The 19380-nt window shown below is 51.8% G+C and overlaps 1 protein-coding gene across 1 annotated transcript; it reads left to right on the top strand.

Annotated features, from left to right (window-relative positions):
• Positions 1-1157: 1157 nt before the first annotated feature.
• On the top strand, positions 1158-17555 carry SYT8 (synaptotagmin 8). Its single transcript, XM_059849064.1, has 10 exons — positions 1158-1413; positions 2916-3038; positions 3409-3566; positions 3696-3791; positions 4027-4194; positions 4372-4539; positions 4733-4850; positions 5222-5355; positions 5439-15499; positions 17521-17555. The coding sequence occupies exons 1-9, from the start codon at positions 1392-1394 to the stop codon at positions 5670-5672; spliced, it is 1221 nt and encodes a 406-aa protein (XP_059705047.1). The 5' UTR covers positions 1158-1391; the 3' UTR covers positions 5673-15499; positions 17521-17555.
• Positions 17556-19380: the final 1825 nt, after the last annotated feature.

The raw sequence follows: 19380 nt of genomic DNA, 5'->3' as shown, positions 1-19380 counted from the left end.
TGGGATGCCATGCACCAGATTAGCTTGCTCAGAGCCCCATACAACCTGGCCTTCAGGGACGAGGCCACATCTTCTTTGGGCAATGTGTTCCAGTGCCTCATTACCCTCTGAGTAAAGAATTTCTTCCTAAGATCTGAATCTCTTCTCTTTTAGCTGTCTCTATCAAACAACCTGTTGAAAAGGCTACTTACATGCTCAGCTTTTAGTGTGCATATACAGACCCCCTTTCCCTGGAGGATTTTAATATTCCTTATTCCCCCATCCCCATAATGCATTTCTCTTGGGCATCCCTTGGGACTTCCAGTTTAGAGCAGAAAGTTCCCCCAGAGGTTTGCTGCAGCGTCATTCCTGCATCTCTTGCTCCTGGAGATAGTGCTTTTCTGAACAGCAGGAGCGCAAGGCCCTTGTGAATGTGGCTATTTTTTGGGTGGCTGAAGGGCAGCCTTAGCTCCTCTTCTGTGGCTAGGCACCCACTATGAAACACCTTTGTGGCTGTGTGAAAATCTGAAAATTTGGTGAGTCAGGGTGGTGGGGCAGAGCTGGGACAGGTCTGGTTTCTGGGGCATCTCCTCCCATCACTATATCAGCCACTAGACACTGGCAGTTTTGCAGTATGGCTCCCTGCTTCTGACACCACCCCAAATTTACGTGGCAATAAGGCAGGTTTTGGGCAGACTTTGCTGAACTGGCAGCAAGGGAAGAAGTCTACAAGCATAAATTTAATGCAATGGAAGCTTGTGAAATTGCTCCTGGCTGTGTGCCTGGTGCTTCTGTTGGTGCTGGAGGATGAAACCACCCAAGCAGTATCCCCTTGTCCTGTCTGTCCTCCCTGCCGTGTTGCAGCAGAGCATTCCTGTTCATCCACACACACATTTGCTGGCCCTCACACGGTGCATGCCTTGTGGGCCAAGGAGCTGGGCTTCCCAAGGGCAGAGCTCACCAGGGATGGATGCAGTCATGCATCCATCCCCTTGAAAGTGTCCATTGCCTTGTGCTAAGTGCCTGCAGTCACACAGTCCAGCCCAGCATCGCTGCAGGGATAACTTGGAGGAGCGACTTTCCCAGTGCATGGAGCTGGGCAGCAATGCCCTCCAGCTTCTTGTAGGCAGGAGGGCAGGTTTTGCTTCCTGGTCCAGCAGGGAGTTCCCTGCTGGCTTTTCGCCTGCATGAACGCTGCTTGGGTCAGCAGCGAGGTGGGGCCGGTGGGGCTGCTGGGGCCACCTGCCTCCTGAGCTGGCAAAGCAGACTTTCCTGTTTGGGCTGTGCAGTGCAGCCACCATCCCTTCTGCACCCTCAGCTGCGTGCCCGCTGGGCTCCCATCTCAGCCCACAGCATGCCCCTGCCACACGTGCTGGCTTGACTGGAGCCTGGGTGGCAGGGAGGGGAGGCTGATGCTGGGAAGGACACTTGTCGGTAAGTCTGGATTTGGGAACCCAGTCAGCGCAGGGTGGGAGCGGCAGTCAGGGTTCCCCCAGCCCCTTTTCCAGGAACTTGGATGCTCGATGCTCCCAGCAGACTGCTCACTGAGACTATGCCTCCTGTGCCAGACCGCAGCAGGGCTGTCCCCATCGTTCCCAAAGTGGTGCCTTAGTTCATTCTTTGGGGTCAGGATAAAGGGTTTTTTTAAACCAGGGTCGATGTTAGACTAATATGACACAGCCTGTGGCAGGCAAAATGTACTGGAACTCCTAATTCTGTGCTGGGTGGATGCCTGCCCCCCTGTGCTGTCCTGTCCATCCTTCACTCTAGAGCTGCAGCCTAGCACCTCTAAAATACCTGAGCGATGCTTCGGGTGTCCAATGACACAGAAGTCCCAGGTGGCCCTGGACAAGTCATTTAACCTGCACCTAATTGTCCCAGCAATGACAGCACAAGGGTGACAGCAATTCCCACGTTTCTCCAGCCCCATGCCCACATGCAGCAAAACACACTGCTGGAAAAAGAAAGGGTGCTTGCTGGCTTTGCAGGCTCAGCGAAGGGAAGTGCAGACGTGGTTTCCTGCTCCCAGGGAAGATCCCCATGCAATGAGCACCTTGGGATGGGCAGAGCGAGGTGGAGTTGGCTGCTCGAGCAGGGACCCAGGCCGGGCAGGAGGCTGGGCAGCCACAGGCACACAGCTGCCAGCCCGGGCACCGGGGCTGGGTGCCACCCGCATCCTGGTGGCTGCAGACCCGCTCACCGCGCAGCACCGCTCCGGGCACACCTGTCCCGCTGACGCGAAAGGAACTTGGCTATGAGGAAGTGTTCACGCTAGAATAAAAGCTTTGCCACGGGGAAAGGAATGCTGTAAAACCATCCTGCTTTAAATTTGAAGCCTTCCCTTAGGCTGTGTCAGCGTTGCCATGTGCACAGGCCGAGCTCACGGAAAGTTTCTGAGCCGGTGTGGCCCCAGCCTGGTGGCAGCACTGCCACCGGCAACGAGGGCACCAGCCCTGCTGCAAGCCCAGGAGCCAACCTTACCGCTCCTCAGCCCTGCGACAGGAGGGAAAATAGCCGAAAAGGGGTGTTAGCTGATGATGGGGCTTTCCTGGAGCTGAGCAAACCCTTCAGCTCACTCTGCCTGGCCGGGGAGGAGCCAGCACAAAACAGGTCTTGGTTTTTGTACCCTACCGCCAAGTGATTCCTCTTCTCAAAATGCCCTGGAGCCCCAATCTCTGTGCTTTCAGCAGGCAGACTTGCAAGGATATGAAGGAGAAGGCTGCATGGGAGGGGCCGGCTGGCGCAGAGCCCTCCCTGCCAGCAGCTCCCTCCCGCTCCATTTCACATCTCATTGTCAATGTGGCCAAGCTCTAATCGCTTACCCTGAGCTCTATATTTTAATTGTGTTTGCTCTCATTAGAGCCCTGGGCTACAGGCAGCACACGTGCTACTGGAGAGGAAATCCCCCACCCTGTTAATTTTTCCTGTGTTCCCAGGTCACCCCAGATTAGCCATGGCAGTGGCAGCCAGGAAAGGCAGGACTACAGCCTTCCCACACACCAGCATCACCACCACAGCTTGGCCAGGCTCCCTGGACAGCTGGCTTAGCTGGATTCCGTGTGAGTACAGCTGTACTTGCTCTTGCCCTCCTTTCCCAGGTAGCATTACCTGGTGGGGCTGCTGGACTCTGAGGCTGTGTATTCACTTCACCCTCCCTTCAAATTCCATTTTCTAGTAGGCTCCATCAGGGAGGTAATACTGCACAGTAGTACCACTCTGCCTCAGGAGCAGAGGGTATCTTTGCTACCCATCTGTGGAATGGTTTTCAGCCTCTGTCTCCCTGCATGGGGCCTGTCCAGGATTCTAGGGGCAGTTTTGAAAGTACAACTCCTTAATGCTGAAGGACCAGGAAGAGGTTTAAATGTACTCTGTATGTTTTGCTTGGTTTTAACTCTTCTATCCAACTCCGCTCCCTGAACATCGCACCAGTACCCAAATGGGCTCTCATCACTGTGGCTGTGGCAGGGGCCATTCTCCTCCTTCTCTTCCTCATCTGCATCATCAAGTGCTGCTGTACCAAGAAGAAGCCCAAGAAGAAGGAGAGAATCGCCTTGTGCACTGTCAGCAACCCCACCACAATCAACCTTGTGCGTCCTGCCTTCCCCTCCATCCCCCCTCCCTCCCCCCTGAGGGGTTTGCTGCTACACTGCCTAGCCCCAGGGATGGTGGGAGCACAGCATGGCGGGGACATGGCTGAGTGTTGCTCTCTGCCCCAGGTCCAGCCTGAGATGGAAGACCTGGAGCGGGAAGTAGAGCAGAAGCGGCGAGGAAAGCTGCAGTACTCCCTGGAGTACAACTCCCGCCTGCAGGAGGTGGGGATGCCAATGGCCATGGCACAGCAGGGAAAAGCCATGCTCTTGCATGGTCACTCTGCTGCCCACTGAGGTGGACGTGCCCTCTCCCACCTGCCTGCAGCCCACTAGCTCTCATACCTGAATGGTGTCAAGGCGTTCCTCACTGTTGCACTCACTTCCCACTGTGCCCCCACTGAGCTGCCTGACTCCATCCTTCTCCAACCCAGTGACCTTGTGCCTCACTCCTCTCCAGCTGAAGGTTGGCATGAAGCAGGCAGTTGAGCTGAAGGCCATGGACAGCGGAGGCACATCTGACCCATATGCGATTGTCTACCTAACATTCGATAGGAAGAAGAGATACGAGACCAAGGTTTACCGCAAAACCCTGAACCCCATCTTCAACGAGAGCTTCACTTTCCAGGTACAAACCAAAGCCAATGATGTTTTTCTGGTCCCATCAAGAGTGTTGTATAGACAAACCTCTCTGTTCTAGGAGATGTTTGTGCAATCAGGACTGGGAAATGTGAGAGAGGAATACCCTCATGGGGTAGGGCTGCCACTGAGGAGTGAGTTCAGGCTTTTGGATCCTCCCCTGCAGGTACCCCAGGCTGAGGTGTCTGAATCCACACTGGTGATGCAGATCTATGACTTCAACCGGTTTTCCAAGCATGACATCATTGGTGAGGTCCGGCTGCCCCTGGCCAGTGTCGACCTGCAGCATGTCATTGAGCAATGGAGTGACCTGGTGGTGGCCAGTAAAGTGGAGGTTGGTCCTGGTGGGTGGGAATCTGCTGGGAGGGATGTGCCGTTGCTTGGCTTGCCATCTCCCCAAGAAGCAAGCCCTTAGGGGCAAGCATGAGAGTGGGGGAGACTCAGGAAACCTGGGGCCAGCCTGGTGCTCCAGCTTCAGATGAGCTGGCTCCTCTGCCTGGTACTAACTACTGGCATCTCTCCATCAGGAAGAGCATCTGGGTGAGATCTGCTTCTCGCTGCGCTACGTCCCCAGCACTGGCAAGCTGACTGTGCTCATCCTGGAAGCCAAGCAGCTGAAGCGGATGGACTCTGATGGCCTCTCAGGTCAGTGGGGGCTGCTTGTGCTCAGACCTTCCTACTCTTGCCCAGGCACCTAGAGCTGCAAAGCCTTGAAAACTCTTGGTGTTAAGACCTGCTTCCTGCTGCGACCACCATATTCAGCCCTTGACTGACTCCCAACACAGGTACTCCAGCTTTGGGCAGTACTGGAGGTGTCTCCCAGGAGGAGATGTCATGGCTGGATTGTACAGGGAGCTTGGCAGGAGGAAGCAAGCTCTGAGGTGGCTGTCTCACCATGAGGAGTGACAAGTGGGATGCCGTGGTCTCCTTGGAAATGGCTGAGGAAAGCTGTTTTGTGGCTGAGTTCTTCAGTCAAAAACTGCCACTTGTGCCAGATGTGCCCTCTCTCTCTTCAGATCCTTTTGTCAAGGTGCATCTCATACTGAACAGGAAGAAATGGAAGAAAAAAAGGACAAGTGTGAAGAAAAACACCTTAAGCCCTTACTTCAATGAGGTGTTTGTTTTTGAGGTGCCTTTCAGTCAGATCCAGGTGGGTTTCCCTGAAGTTCTCTGAGCAGGTCCCCACTGCAGCAAACCTATTCCCACTGACCCTTTTTCTTGTGTCCCCCCCAGAATGTGGACGTGGTCATCTCCGTCTGGGATCATGACAAAGTGACCAAGAATGAGCCCATTGGCAAACTCTTCCTGGGCTGCCGAGCCACGGGCAACCAGCTGCGGCACTGGTCCGACATGCTGTCCAACCCACGCCGGCCCCTCGCCCAGTGGCACATCCTGCAGCCCCCAGAGATGGTGGACAAAGCCCTGGGACTCAAGTCCCACCTCAAGCTGCCCCTGCACTCCAGATAGTGGGGGTCTCCTCCTCCACCCAGGGAGCAGGATGGTGGGCTTGTGGAGGAGTGAGGGGCTTCTGCTCAGCAAGCTCTAGACATGTTGGTCCCAGCTCATTGTCAGTAAAGAGGGGACTGGGACTGCTTCTGGCCAAGAGATGATCTGGCTGCTGGTGCAGCTCGTGCTCTGTGTCACACCTGGGACAGGGCAGCTCGGCATCCCAGGGCAAGGCTGGAGCAGAGGGTGCTAGAGGGAATGTCATGGGCGTAGGAGCCAGCTCATCCCAACTGCTCGTGGGCTGGGGGCAGAAATACACAGAGCTCCAGGCTCATGCAAAACAGAGTCCATTGATATTTATAAAGCACATGGTTAATGTGCTGGTGGCATGGATGGGAGATTTCTTTAGTGGTGAATAACTTGGCAAGAAGTGTGTTCATGTTTCCTGTGAAGGCTTTTAAACAAGACCAAGATATTGAAGAACGTAAGGGGCTTGAGAGAAGGAATACAGGTGGATGAGGAAGGTGTTGGAGATGTTGGACTAGCTCTGTAGTGCCTCTGCAATGTGTGCTCTGTGTCCTGGCTAGAGGCTAAATGAGAAGCAATGTGGCTTCACACTTAGCTCCTTCTCAGCCCATGATGATTTGTGCACACTAAGATGTGACTCAGGCTCTGGGACTCACCAGTGGCCAACCCCATGCTCACATGGATGAAGATGCACAGTGTCAGCTCCTTTCACCTCACACGGTCCTACAGGAGTGGCACAGCAAGGTTGGCACCTCTGGCACCTGCAGGTCCTGCCAGGGTGGAGGGGCTGAGGCTCTTGCTTTCACACTGTGATCACACCACCCTGGTAAAGGCTGGCTTGCAGCCCTCACATCACTTCTGGGCAGGTTTCATGTTGAATCTGGGAGGTTTTTGTGACCACATGTCCTGCCCCACCCTGCTTTGTGGAGCCTTTGTGTTGGGGCTGCATAAGCAAGGATCTCTCCTACAAGGATGAGGGCATTGGTGTGGTGCTGCTACATGCCCTTGAGTATGCTGCAGTTTGGGGTGACTCCAGAGCAGCTTCTCTGAGCCATCTGCAGGAGGAAGCTCCCTGCACTGGGAATTCCTCCTGTTCTAAAATCCTTCTGCTACAAGGCAGCCGCAGAACACAAGATCTGGGCTCATGCTGTGGAATTTTGGCCCCAAAGAAAAAAGTCCTTTTCACCACAGGGAGCTGCAGGCTCAGTGCTAATAGCTATTGCCTGGACTCTGGAGGGGAGAGAGCCTGGCGCATTAATGAAAAGCTATTAATATTAAAAAGCACTTAATCTGTGATTACCCAGAGCTCCACAGAGCAACTATCCAAGAGTTAAACAAACATGAAGCTGAGGAAGATTATGAAAAGTCTCGATAGAGATTAATGACCTGAGCTTAACCATAAAAAGCTGCTGCTGTGTCTGCCTCTTGATGAATATTCTCCAGGCTTCGCTGTGGCTGTGAGGAGGGAAGAAATGACAGGGTGGTTTTGAGATGACTGTAACAAGTGAAGTGTGGCTTCTGCTGGGGAAACAGCATCTGCTGGCAGCCGCTAATGAGATGGAGGTGGAAATCAGTCACCTGAGAAAGACTTGTAGAGGGAGGTTTTAAAGCCTTCAGTTTCAACATTAGAATCAGCCTAGAACAGGCTGTGCAGAAGGGAACATCTCTGAATTGGGTTTGAGGTTCCAAATCTATTGCCAGGTTGGTTTTTGGTGATGCTGTTGTGGTGATTTAGGACCATGCAGCATCCAGAAATGGCTTTTGGAACAGGCAGTTCTTATTTTTGTGTGTGTGTGTGTGTGTGTGTGTGTGCTTTTTCCAGTCCCCCTATTTTGAAGTCATAGCCTTGAGGTTCACTGCATAATTTATGGAGCTGGGCATAAAAGTATGTGCATATTAGTCCCAAAACAGATGCAGTTGAAGGAGGTGCAGAGACAGCCCCTCCTTGAGAAACTTTACTTACTCCCCATACAAGTGCCTGCCCCTTCTCTCTCCAGCTCTGGCCTTACTCAGTGCCTGGATCGGCAGTGCGGTGCTGGGTGAGCAGAGCTGGAGAGGGAACCCATGGTGCTTTTAGGGGAAAGGCCAGGGAATGTGGGAGTGAGCACCCAGCTGGGCTGGCTCTGAGCAACCTGGAGTGAGCCTTTGTGCAGTAAATCTCAGCAAACCGAGTTGTTTGTTCAGGAGGGAGAGGCGAGCAGGTGGGGATGTCCTCCACCCAGCTCCAGTTTTTAATGCACTGCCAAGGCTGCTTTTTCCCTCTGTCATCATTTCTCCTTCTCAGTAAGTCTTGTGTGCTTACAGCACGGCTTTGAGCACTCTCCTCTTCTGGCAGGATCCTCTTAGTATCTGCTGGCAGCTGTTTGAAGCAGGGCTGGTGGATCTGGGCTTCATTTCATGCCTTATTTCACCCTAAATGAACACAGCCTGCTCGGGAGCCTGTTTGCAGGAAGGCAGACAGCCCTGTCTCATGTGCAGGCCATCTCCTTTTCACCTCCCTGTGGCCTTGGCGGGTGTGGTTGTCCCTCACCGATCAAAGCCAGATGTCTGAGCATCTTCTGCCTCACCAATGCACCTCCTGCACTCGGAGGGTGGAAGATGCGACCCGAAGAGAAGTAAAGGAGGGGGGAAACTAGCTCCTCCTCAGCTTTTGTCTGTGCTGTGTTCCCGTGTCTGCATCTAGAGGGCAGGGCAGTACGTGCTCTGAGCTGGGTCTCTGTGTCTTCTGGTCTGTGGTCCCCGTAAGAGTCTCACCAGCCAAGATTTCCTCTTCTGGAGATGGAGCCCGTGTTCAAGAAGGAGAGAAAGCAGTGATGCTGTGCAAGCCCGCTCCCATGGCTGCACAGCCCTTTGGTAGCCATGTGGCAATGCTGGAGGTGTCTGAGCGGCTTTTTCCAGGAGGCAGGAGCCAGCCCTTGCCTGATCCTGCACCACAGGGGCAAAGAGGGTTTTGCTGGTGGTTAAGGGGGGCAAAAGCAGGTATCCAATCCATCCGAGGTGCCCAGGTGGTGGCTGGGGAGTTTGTCTCTCTGCATTTAATTAGCAGCTTTGCAGGTCAGTGGCAGGGTAAAAATCACAGCTTGGGCCAAGCAGAGGTCTGTTAAAAGAGACAAGAAGCACTGAAAATTGAGGTATTTGTTATTAAGATTTATAATCTCAATTATTTACATCCAGATCCAAGACTTCTGACCTCCAGTAGCCCCTCCCAAAGTTAATTATTCCCTCATTCAGTGATTTTTTGTTTTGCTATTTGTCCCTGCACTCAAGGAAATCAAATGGGAGGGCTGCACAAGGAGAAGGCTGAGCCTCATATGTGCTTATCACCAGTCGTCTGCAGTGAGACAAAAATGATTATGGGCTGTCATCGTTCGGCCTGGGTATGGGCTGGCTGTCCTCCAGCCACAGATTTTTTGGCTAGTCTTAGAGTTTTTGAGAGCTGGAGAGCATCTAAGCTCTTCTCACTAGGAGCAAGCATGCCTGCTTTATAAATATTCCTTAGCTAGCATCTTTATGCCTTGCAATTTTATGGGCAAAATGTGTACTTTTGTCATGCATGGGCTTATTTTTTAAAAGCTCCTGGATCCTTATCCCTAGTTTCCTTTCTCTATCCTCATTCTCCTACCTTTTTCTCCCCCTTTTTCCTATTCCCTTTCCCCAGCCACTTTCCCCCACTCTGACTGCTGCTGGGGCTATTGTGGGCTCGTTCCTGCCCCTAGTTGGGCTTGTTTTGCTTCTGGATACAGAAATATTGTTTGGACCACTTTACATCTCAATGCACCTTGCCCTGCATGGGCAGGAAGGGAGGGGTAGAAGGCCTGGACAGTCCAGTCTGAGAAACAGGAACAATAATGGGTGCACAGAGGTGCTTCCCAAAGTTCCAATTTGAACTTTGTGGGCAGATCTGGAAAAAACAGACTTCTCATTTCTCCAGATTTCAGGTCTAGGTAGGAGGGAACTAAAGGAGAAGCAGCACGAGGATTTCATAGCTTTCATGCTGCCGGGCAAAAAATACTCCCTGAAGAAGTTCAGCATTCTGGGTGAATGGATACCCATCAGTGATGACTTGTTTCATGTCAACAGGATGGGAATTTCTCAACCAACTTTGCTGACTTCACAGAGAGGTGCTGAAACCCCTGCAGGCACTCATTGCTGCTCAACTGCAGAAACAAGCACAGAGTCAGTTAGGAAGAGGAGTTTAACTGAGCTGAAGAGAGGCCTTGACCTGCAAACAACCCAACCCATATCATGTTTTACGTTCTGTGAGCAGCATCTGGGATGATGGTGGGTTTGCAAACGAGTGTTTCATCACCCTGCTCGTGAACATGGGCATTGCAGATGTCCTTGTCTGAGCCTGAAAAACTCCCAGTGGGAAACAGGCACTTGGAGTTGTGAATCAGTCATTGCTGACTTAGTAAAAGAAACACTGCCCCTTGGAAGAGCCAGTGAAGAGTCCAGTGCCCATGAAAGAGATGCCTGCCTGTGGAAACCAGCCTAGTTGGCATCTGGTTTTGCCCTGGATAGAGAGCATTTTCCTCTTAACTTTTACATACAAGTCAGAGCAGTTTAGACATAGAAGCATGAATCTTGGCATGAAGGTTTTAACTTAACACAGTCCAGTTAAAACAATTGGCTTTGGTGTTCACTCTGGGTGTGACAGAGGATGTGTTCATACCTGCAAAGGCCTCTGCTGAAGGTTTCTCTGCTTTGGATGCACTCATCCCACACCATCCCCAACTTCTGCACATGTGCTAAACTGAGGTCTGCCTTCATGAAAGAACATTCATGTCCCAGGTACTCTGTGAATTAATTGGCTTTGGGGATGTTCTTGAGAGATGCTCAGTGGGGCTGGGTGTTGAGTTTTCCTGGTGCAGCCCTCTCCTACTCTGAGCTCATCCCCTCCATTGCCAAACCTGAATGAGCAGCACTTCCACAAGAGCTTCCAGAGGTCCATCTCCTTGTAGCTGTCTTCTCCCAAGGCTTTCTCAACGTGTGCAGGTAGGTGAGGCTGCCAAGGGTCTTTGCAGCTGACAGCTTTTTTTGTAAAATGAGGTCTCTGGGATCACACAGCATTTAGAAAAAGCCAGTGTGCTTGGAATGGATAAATTCTGGAGAATCATTCCTTCCATGGCTACTGGTTTGTAGAGCAATTGCTGACCTTGGGGAGAGAAGAGCTTTGTGATTTATCAGTTTTCTTCAGCTCTGTGGCCTTTTTTTTTTTAACTAACACCATGTTCTTGCTTTGTCTTGGCACAGAGAGCCTGAAAGACCTTTTGAGAGCAAAGACATGTTTCAGCCATACTCATTTGAGCACACAGAGGTCTCAGCTTGTTCTCCAGACACGTTCTGGGTCATACCCTGGTCTTAACCAGGCTTTGAGGATGTGCATACACATGAAGGATTGTGATCAGGTGTTGGGTCACTTGGGTAATCCTATCCAGGGGCAAGCCGGGTGGAAATTCCAGAGGGATCACCTCCTGTACACATTAAATGCTGAAGGCCTGGGCACGGACCCGTGCCTGTCAGAGGTGTTCTCTTTCCAGGGGGCTGCCAACTCAGCCTGGGGTCATGGAGGAAGGGCCACGCTGTGGAAGAGTCCAAGGCTTCTTGTCCTGGGCAGAACTGAGAAAAGCTCCTCAGAGGAGGGAGGTTTGTGCCCAGGGCTGTGCTGGGAACTGTGTGATCCTAACCCTGGCTATGAACACAGACTCTCCATCACTGGAGACTGAAGCCCCTGTTTGCTACCAAGGTCAGAAGGGACTTCATCCAGAGGAGTTTCCTGGTTTTTGCCCTCTCCCTCAAGCCTCTCTTCACCCTTTTTGTGTTTTCATTTTGAAATGCTACCTTTCCTCCAGGCTCCAGCTTGCAGTGAGCTGCAAACTCTTCTGGAAGGCCACACCAAAGAGTGTCCCTTTGGAGTGGAAGGGATCATTAAAATGCCTTGTTTCTCTTCAAGGCCAGTGTTTATATCGAAAGCAGCCATGTGTGAGTACTGTGTGTTCATAGGGAGTTGTTCTGTTCCTACAGGCACTTGTCCAAAGTTGGTGAGTATAAAAGTGAAGTGAATGAAGGGTGGGGATGTGATGTTCATAATCCTGCAACACGGAAAGATACCCTGGTCACTCTTCTTAGCACCCTCAGCAGGAGGCAATGACTGCTTCAGCAAGATTGGTCTGCATGTCTCCTTGCTCATGCAGCTGCAGAGATGAGTCTTTGTGGTCTCACCAGACCTTTTTTAAATACTGTTTGGCAGATGGAAGAGGCTGAGAGCAGAGGGTCAGTCCACAACATGGGGTCCCTAATGCAGGCCCACAGATCCTGTCCCACTCCTGCTCCTCCCCTGCCTTCTCCAGCAGACTCCCCTTCAAGGCCGAGCTCTCCTTTCACTTGTCCCTCTTCTTGCTGCTGTTGTGAGCCCAATTTCAGCCTCCTGCACTACATGTCCAAGAACTTCCTCAGGAGGAACAAGAAAAAGCTGCGTCCCAAGGAACCCACTGGTCAGAAACCTGTGTGTTCCCCTTCACAGGACCCATCATCACTTGGGTAACTGACTGCATCCACCTGGGGAACATCAGCAGTGGGCAGGGCTGTGCCTGAACAGCACTGACAGCTTCAGCAGTGACAGCTTCAGCAGTGACAGCTTCCCTGACATGAGCTGCCTGCCCAAAGGGCAGCCTGAGTGTCATCCCCTACCTCTGCCACAGAGAGGGTTCCACTCACACCTCAAGGCTGACATCTGGGCTCTGCTCCATGGGGACTGTCAGGGGCAGCCCTGTTTGTGGGACATCAAAGTCTTGCCAGAAAAAGGGAATTGTGTCCTCATTTACTGCTGGGATGGCTTCTCCCAGGGTCCTGTGTGCATCATTGTGTAGCTGATAGTCAAACACAGCATGAAGCAGCTGTCAACTCATGAGTTTGTGATTTATCTGCTGAACATGCAGAGTGTCATCAGGACCTGCTGGTGGGTTTGGAGCCTAAGGGCGTCAACATCATGAGCCTGAAGCACTCCCTGTCAAGGAAGTGGACAGGGTGACTGTGTTGGTTGGCATCTGCCCTGTACAGGAACAGCCAAAAACCTTAATCCCATTTCATGGGCAAATGAGGTGACTGTAGCTGTGGGACATAGGACAGTACTGGCACAAAGATGTAAAAGAGATGGTGGAGTTCCTGGGGGTTGGTGTCAGCAGAAGCAGGGAAATGGGGAGCTCTTTTAGGGACACACTGCAGGGGAGTGGGTATGTCCTGGGCAGGATGGGAGCCATGTGCTTTGCTTTGGTGCAATGCGATTTTGGGAAAGCAAAGGGCAGTCAAATACAGACAGGTTTCTCCAGTGATCTTGCCTGAACTTTTACTGTGATCACCATTGCTGCTGAGTAGCATGCTTGTGTTTTACTAACAGTGTCATCCTTGGAAATAAGGCATAGCATCATCTGGTGTCATAGTGCCTTCCCACTTGATCCTTGTGGGATGCTGAAGAGGATGCAAGGTGTAAAGTGTAGGAGAATGTCATGAGGAACAGCTTGCGTGGATTCACCAGCCTCATCCTTCCAACACGTGGTGATTCTGTGGAGGATCCTGGCCCAAAAAAGCCACACCTGAGTCTCTAAAACATTGTGCAGAACCTCCTGTGTGTGACAGATCTCCCCTCTGTCTGACTTCACAGGATGGTGGAAGTGCTCTGGGAATGGTGGCCCACACCCATGGTGCATTTCCTCTAGCTCGTGTGGGGGGAAATGAGGGAAGGGAACAAGGTCAGATGCTCCATAGGAAAGTACCCAAGTATGAACAGTGCATCCATTCCTGGCCCCTGCCTAATTACCACACCTAATATTCAGAGCCAAACACCTCTTTGCAGGATGTGCCTGGAGCTTCTTTATGTCTTCATTGAGCTTTTCTGCAAGAAACTTGTTCTTTCATCACTCAAACGCTTAAATAATTCCTTTGGAAACTTCTCTATTTCCTAATGCTAACCATGGCTTTAACTTTGACACGGATTTGTTTTTCTGTTCTTCCTTCTCCTCACTGGGTTTCTTCCTCATGCCATTTAATTCTGCTGCTTCTTTCTTTTTCTTGGAGACCTGCCTTACAGTTCACCCCTGTGGAAGGCAGCTCCATGGAAAGCCTTCTGCAGACTTGGAGACTCGACCTTCTGCTCATCCTGTTATCACACCTCACCATCCACTTATGTATCCTACAAACACTCCTGTTGGCCAATATTTTGGTCATGAGACTTCTTTCTTTGAACTTCATTCTTCCACTATATCAGGCCAACACTTTCCTGCCACAAGGTGATAACCACTCCCTTGAAATTCTGAGCAGATCTCTTTTGTTGTGCTGCATGCCTGGACTCCAGGAGGTCCAGGATGCCTTCCTCTCACAGAGCTGAAGGAAACTCCCTGCCTGCGGGGAATTTTGAATGGAGAACTCCCCTAGTTTTGATTCCTCTACCAAGAGCTAAGTGGCTCAGGACTGATGGGCCAGCAGGGGCCAGAATGTGTAGCTGCAGCATTCCAAAGGGACATTTCCCAAGTGGGATGTGTGGGTCCAAGCAGACCCAGCCTTCCCCATGCCAGGGGTTTCTCCCTCCTCCACCCGCTACCAGGCAAACCCCTGCAAGACACCAGCCCCATACCAAGGACTTGCTTGTCCTTCAGCAGCACCTGCAGCACTGCTTGTGTGGTGCTGAGCATGGTGAAACAAGAAGCCTGCAGCAAGGGATTTGCTATCTATATAATGTCTGGGAGGCGCCTGCAAAATATTGTCGGGGCCATGTCTGAATCAGCCTAAAAAACCCCGGCTGGAAGAGGAGGGAGCGCCTGGCCTGGGGGAGGAGAGCCAGAGCTGTTTGGGTCCCTGTCTCCATGGGATCCCCTACACACACGCTCTACATGTGCTCTGACAAGAGCTGGGGAATATTTCCAGCCACGTTTCCACCTGCTTCTCCTTCAGATCCATGGAGATATTGGTCTGGGTCATCCCACAGAGGGGATTACCCTTCTTGCTGTCAGCATGGGGCTGCTCCCCCATGCTTTGCTGCCTCTACCCAGCCCCTGACTGGATTTGGGGCTTGAGGCTACCTGCAGCAGATCCACAGCTTGTTTAAAAAAAAAAAAAAAACCTCTGGATTGTGTTGAAATATTTCACACAGGGAAGAACTACAAGTATTTACTGTGTGAGGGAAATAATTGAGGTTAAAAAAGCATGCTAGCGCTGGATGGCTTATGAAGGGATTGTTCTTGCCTATGCTGTCGGCAGTGGATATTTGGGATGCAAGTTCTTTCCTCCCTTCCTGAAGGGCAGAGCTGTTCCCAAGCCCTTGAAGGCAAATTGAGTCATGCCCTTGTCCATGGATAAGCCACACTGTGTATCCAAGGGGAAATTTTAATTAGAGGCCTTGCAGATAGATGGCTGTGTGCAGGGAGCCTGGGCTCCCCACAGATTTGAAGCCATATCTATTTTGACTGGTTGGTGGCAGGAGAAGGGAGAGGAAGGCTTCCTACTTGGCACTTCTGAGGAAAAACACCTCCCCAGCTCCTCTGGATCCCACGGGTAGAAGATGTTCTCCTCCTCCTCCCCACCCCTCCTTCCCTGGGGGCTGCCCTCTCCTGTTCTCCTGCTGGCCTGGCCTGCCCCAGCCAAGGGAGGTGCACAGCGGACTCTTGCACATCATTGGTCTGAGAAGGTCTCCATGCCCTTAAAGAGAAGGTGGATTTTCTGCTGAGCCATCCGAGAAGCCCTTTTATACCTCCTTACTCAGCCAGCTGCCTGCGGCTCGTCTGTCCATCCCATCCAGCCAGCACGACTCTGATTTTCTCCAGTCTTGGGTGAGCCTTTTTGCATATCTAACGACCCAGCTTGCTCTTAGGGAGTGATGGGGGAGGAGATTTACTTACCAGAGTATTAAGGAGACAAATACCAGGTGGGGGTGGCCTGCTGGGAGAAGCAGGGAATAACACTTTCTCCATCCTTTGCTTATTGGAGAGGGTCTGTGCATTGGAAAAGTTTGCTCTGTCTCTTCCAGTGAGCTTTTCTCTTTCCGATTTCATGCTTTCCCCTGCCTTGGCAGGTTCTCTCAGTTTGAGTGGCGAGGGCAAGTGGAGCCTAGCGCTGACCTCCGCAGGGCTATAGGATTCAGGATCCTTGCCTGCTGTGCCTCGGCTGTGCTCGCTACTAACAGCCCTTCCTCGCGGTGCCCTCTTGCCCAAAACCACCCTCGGACACGCGCCGACATCCAAATTTATGATGTCCTCTCCGCAGAACAGGCGATTCGAAGCCCACGTCGTGGGCAGCGAGCTGCAGCCTGGCGCTGTCCTCTTTGACTCCCGGCGTCGCTGCGGCCGGAGCGGGAGCGTGTGTGCGGGGCAGGGGTGGGTGTCAGCGAGCACAGCCCGCGTTCCTGAGCCGCGGTGTGTGTGCGGGGCAGGGGTGGGTGTCAGCGAGCACAGCCCGCGTTCCTGAGCCGCGGTGTGTGTGCGGGGCAGGGGTGGGTGTCAGCGAGCACAGCCCGCGTTCCTGAGCCGCGGTGTGTGTGCGGGGCTGGGATGGGTGTCAGCGAGCACAGCCCGCGTTCCTGGGCCGCGGTGTGTGTGCGGGGCTGGGATGGGTGTCAGCGAGCACAGCCCGCGTTCCTGGGCCGCGGTGTGTGTGCGGGGCTGGGATGGGTGTCAGCGAGCACAGCCCGCGTTCCTGGGCCGCGGTGTGTGTGCGGGGCAGGGATGGGTGTCAGCGAGCATAGCCCGCGTTCCTGTGCCGCCCCGGCCGCGGCTGCAGCCCCGCCACCTGCGGCGGCCGCTCCGCATCGCCGCCGCCTCCCGAGTCACGGGGCTGGCACCGCGGAAAGGCGGCCGTCCCAGGAGACAGCTGCAGCTCCTTCTGCAGCTCCCTGGCCATTTTTAGAAGCACTTTCCCCCCCCTCCTCTCTGAAGTAATGTGATGGGCCCGCACATTTTCCAGGATAAAGTTTCCTTGGCCCTGCAAGCTGTGCCTCCTGCCTCGGGCATGAGCCCCCATTAACACTTCCCCTCCTGACAGAGCCTCCCAGGCTGCGTTTGGGAGCCTTGTCTGCTCTGCAAAGGACAGGCTTAGGAGATGCAAGTAGATATTGCTCTGAGAGAAGAGTAAAATTCTATTTATGTGTAAATCATTTACAACAAACCAAAGGTGCTCTTCCATCTCTTCCGTAATACACTGTGTTGCATGTGTAAAATTTCCACTTAAAGCAAATATAAGGGATTGCCTGGGGAATTTTTTTGTGCTTGTATCAACACAACCACAACTTCCAGCTGTGCTGAGGCTGCTGCAACAGGCTCACCTGTCCCACAGGATGAGTGCACACACTGGCAGCAGCATCCTCTGAAGTCCTTCCTTGTCACCTGGGGTCATTGCCAACCCTTTGCAGGCTTTGGGATATTTCTTGTTTATGAAGTGAAGTAAGGTTGAATGGCAAAGTGAAGCAGTGAACTGAAAATAGTTTTTGCCTTTTCTTCCCTCATTGAATAAAATGGTTTTGTGGGGGTCAGATAGGAAACATACCTGCAGGAATCACTGTCACAAATCACTCTTTTTCTGGCTCAACCCCATTTGGTCTTTCCCAAAAGTCCCTTGATGCTGTGGTTTGTGTTGCTATGAGGAGATGTTTGCCTGTTGTCTACAAACTGCAGCTAGTTCCCTATATGATGAAAAATTGGTGAAGTTGGGAAATAAGAACAGACCTGTTCCTCTTTTTATTTTCTAGAGGAGTCTTGCTTTGTTTTTAAAACTACAAAAAAAAGTGTATTTAAAACTCACAAAAAAAGTGACCACAAGATGAATAATTGTGAACTTTTTCTCTTGGTTTTCATTTCAGGCTGACAACCATCTAAACCAAGATGTCTGAGTAAGTTCCCATTTTTCTGTCTCTAATACACTGCTGGCATTTAAAAACTTTTGTTCAACCACCAACTTTTATGCTTGTTAAAATTCTTCTGCTTGTTTCCAGTTAGGATGCTAACTAACTGCCTTTTTTTCCTCTTCCCCTTTCTCTTCCATCCTTTCCTTGTCCATCTGCTTTTCCTGAACAGTGAAGAGGTAAGTGTGTTTTGCTGGGGTTTTCCTTTAGCAATGCTTATGGCAGCAGTCCTGGCTTCACCATTCCTCCTTAGGAAAATCAGCTGCTGAGTGGGCATGTGGGAAGAATGGCTCATGGTTGTTTTCTTGCTGACTCCTCCTGGTAACACGTGAAGGAGAAGAAAAATCCCTTTTGAAAGACTTTTTTTTGTCCCCTGGCTTGGAGTTAGATGCTTTTCCCCCTCCATTCCTGCTTTCCCAGCCGGCCACGAGATGGTGCTGGGAAGGCAGTGGTCCAGAGCCGCCTCTCCTCCATCATCCATCCATCATCCCGCCCTTGGCCTAGCACCCTCTCCTCCTTCCCTGCATCTAGCCCTTCGTTTTCTACCCACTGAGCACTGACAAATCCCTTCTCAAAGGCAATTCAAGGAGACCTGGATCTGGGGGAGTTTGAGCAGGGTGGAAGTTTCATTCTTAGCAAGTTTTCTCTGGCTTCTGGCAAAGCCAGGTGGGGCTGGGGGTGTCTGGAGAAGTGCAGGGGAAGGTGTGGGAGGATTGTTTGTGGCTTTGTCACTCCACATTTCCTCTTAGCAAATTGCTCCACCCTTCATTTCTGCTTGGCATCTCCCCATATGTCTGCAACACCACAAGCTCCAGTTTGTTCTCACTGAGAGAAAAGAGGATGTCAGGGACACACAGAAATGCCACACAATGGTGCCGATATCCAACATGTTCTTTTACTCCCCATCAAACCCAGGCCTCCCAGAAGAGGCTGGGAGGGCACTCTTTGCTAAGGTACTGGTTTTCAGATGGAGAATGAGCCCTGGACTAACAGCTCTCGAGGGATTGGATTATCTGATGGTGAATAGTGTGCTGCATCTCTGAGCTGGGTGTCTTTTTTCTGCAGAGCCCTTCAGCCCTGTCAGGAGGGCCTTGGCCCCATTTACATATGTGAGAAGTGTCAGGTTTTGTTATATTTCACTCTGCACATCCTTATCCACTTCCTCCTCTCCACAGCACAGACCCACACCTGAGTGCTGCTTTCTACTCCTCTCCCCTCAGCATCTCAGATGTGTTTCCCCTGGGCCAGCCCAACTCAGCCATGCCCTGTCTTCTGGCTGAAATGCTCAGGAAACAGCTGAAATAAAGAAGTTGTGGGTTTTTTATAAATTGGAGTCCTGTGGCTGCTGGTCCAGCATGGCAAGGACAGAAGGGCAGCCTGTGGTTGGGTCTGCCCTCCAGCTGTGATGAACCTCTGCTTCAGCATCACTTGGTCTTTCCAACTCCAGCCTGGAAATTACACAGCCTTCATGTTTTCACCTGCCTGGTTATCCTTGTCACCAGAGTGTCAGAAGGACACGTGCCCTGGACTGCTCAGAAAGACATCCCACAGCTCCTGAGTGCCCAGGAACATGGGGGTCATTAGCTTGAGCACAAAGTAAAACACATCGGAGTGAAGAGGAAATTAGAGAAAAGGCTAAAAGTCCCAAGAAGCCAAGTTTGAAGGCATATTTTATACATATATTTTCAAGTTCATCACCCTTGTTATCTTTTCCTCTGGGACTCTGTTTTTTAGCTACCTGAGGTTGGCAAAGCTGGGTTCAGCAGGGAGCTACTTCCTTGAGTGGTGCTGGTTTGGGGAGAAACTCTGTGTCAAGAT

Source organism: Haemorhous mexicanus, chromosome 6, assembly GCF_027477595.1.
Source record: "Haemorhous mexicanus isolate bHaeMex1 chromosome 6, bHaeMex1.pri, whole genome shotgun sequence".
Classification (NCBI taxonomy): domain Eukaryota; kingdom Metazoa; phylum Chordata; class Aves; order Passeriformes; family Fringillidae; genus Haemorhous; species Haemorhous mexicanus.
This window is presented reverse-complemented; position numbering and strand designations above follow the sequence as displayed.

What these genes read in the sequence shown, in the direction of transcription:
- SYT8 (XM_059849064.1), top strand. Translation starts at nt 1,392, where the DNA reads ATGCTGGGAAGGACACTTGTCG. An exon ending in ACCCCACCACAATCAACCTT is followed by an intron (nt 3,567 to 3,695) that starts GTGCGTCCTGCC and finishes TCTCTGCCCCAG; the next exon opens with GTCCAGCCTGAGATGGAAGA. An exon ending in GGACTCTGATGGCCTCTCAG is followed by an intron (nt 4,851 to 5,221) that starts GTCAGTGGGGGC and finishes CTCTCTCTTCAG; the next exon opens with ATCCTTTTGTCAAGGTGCAT.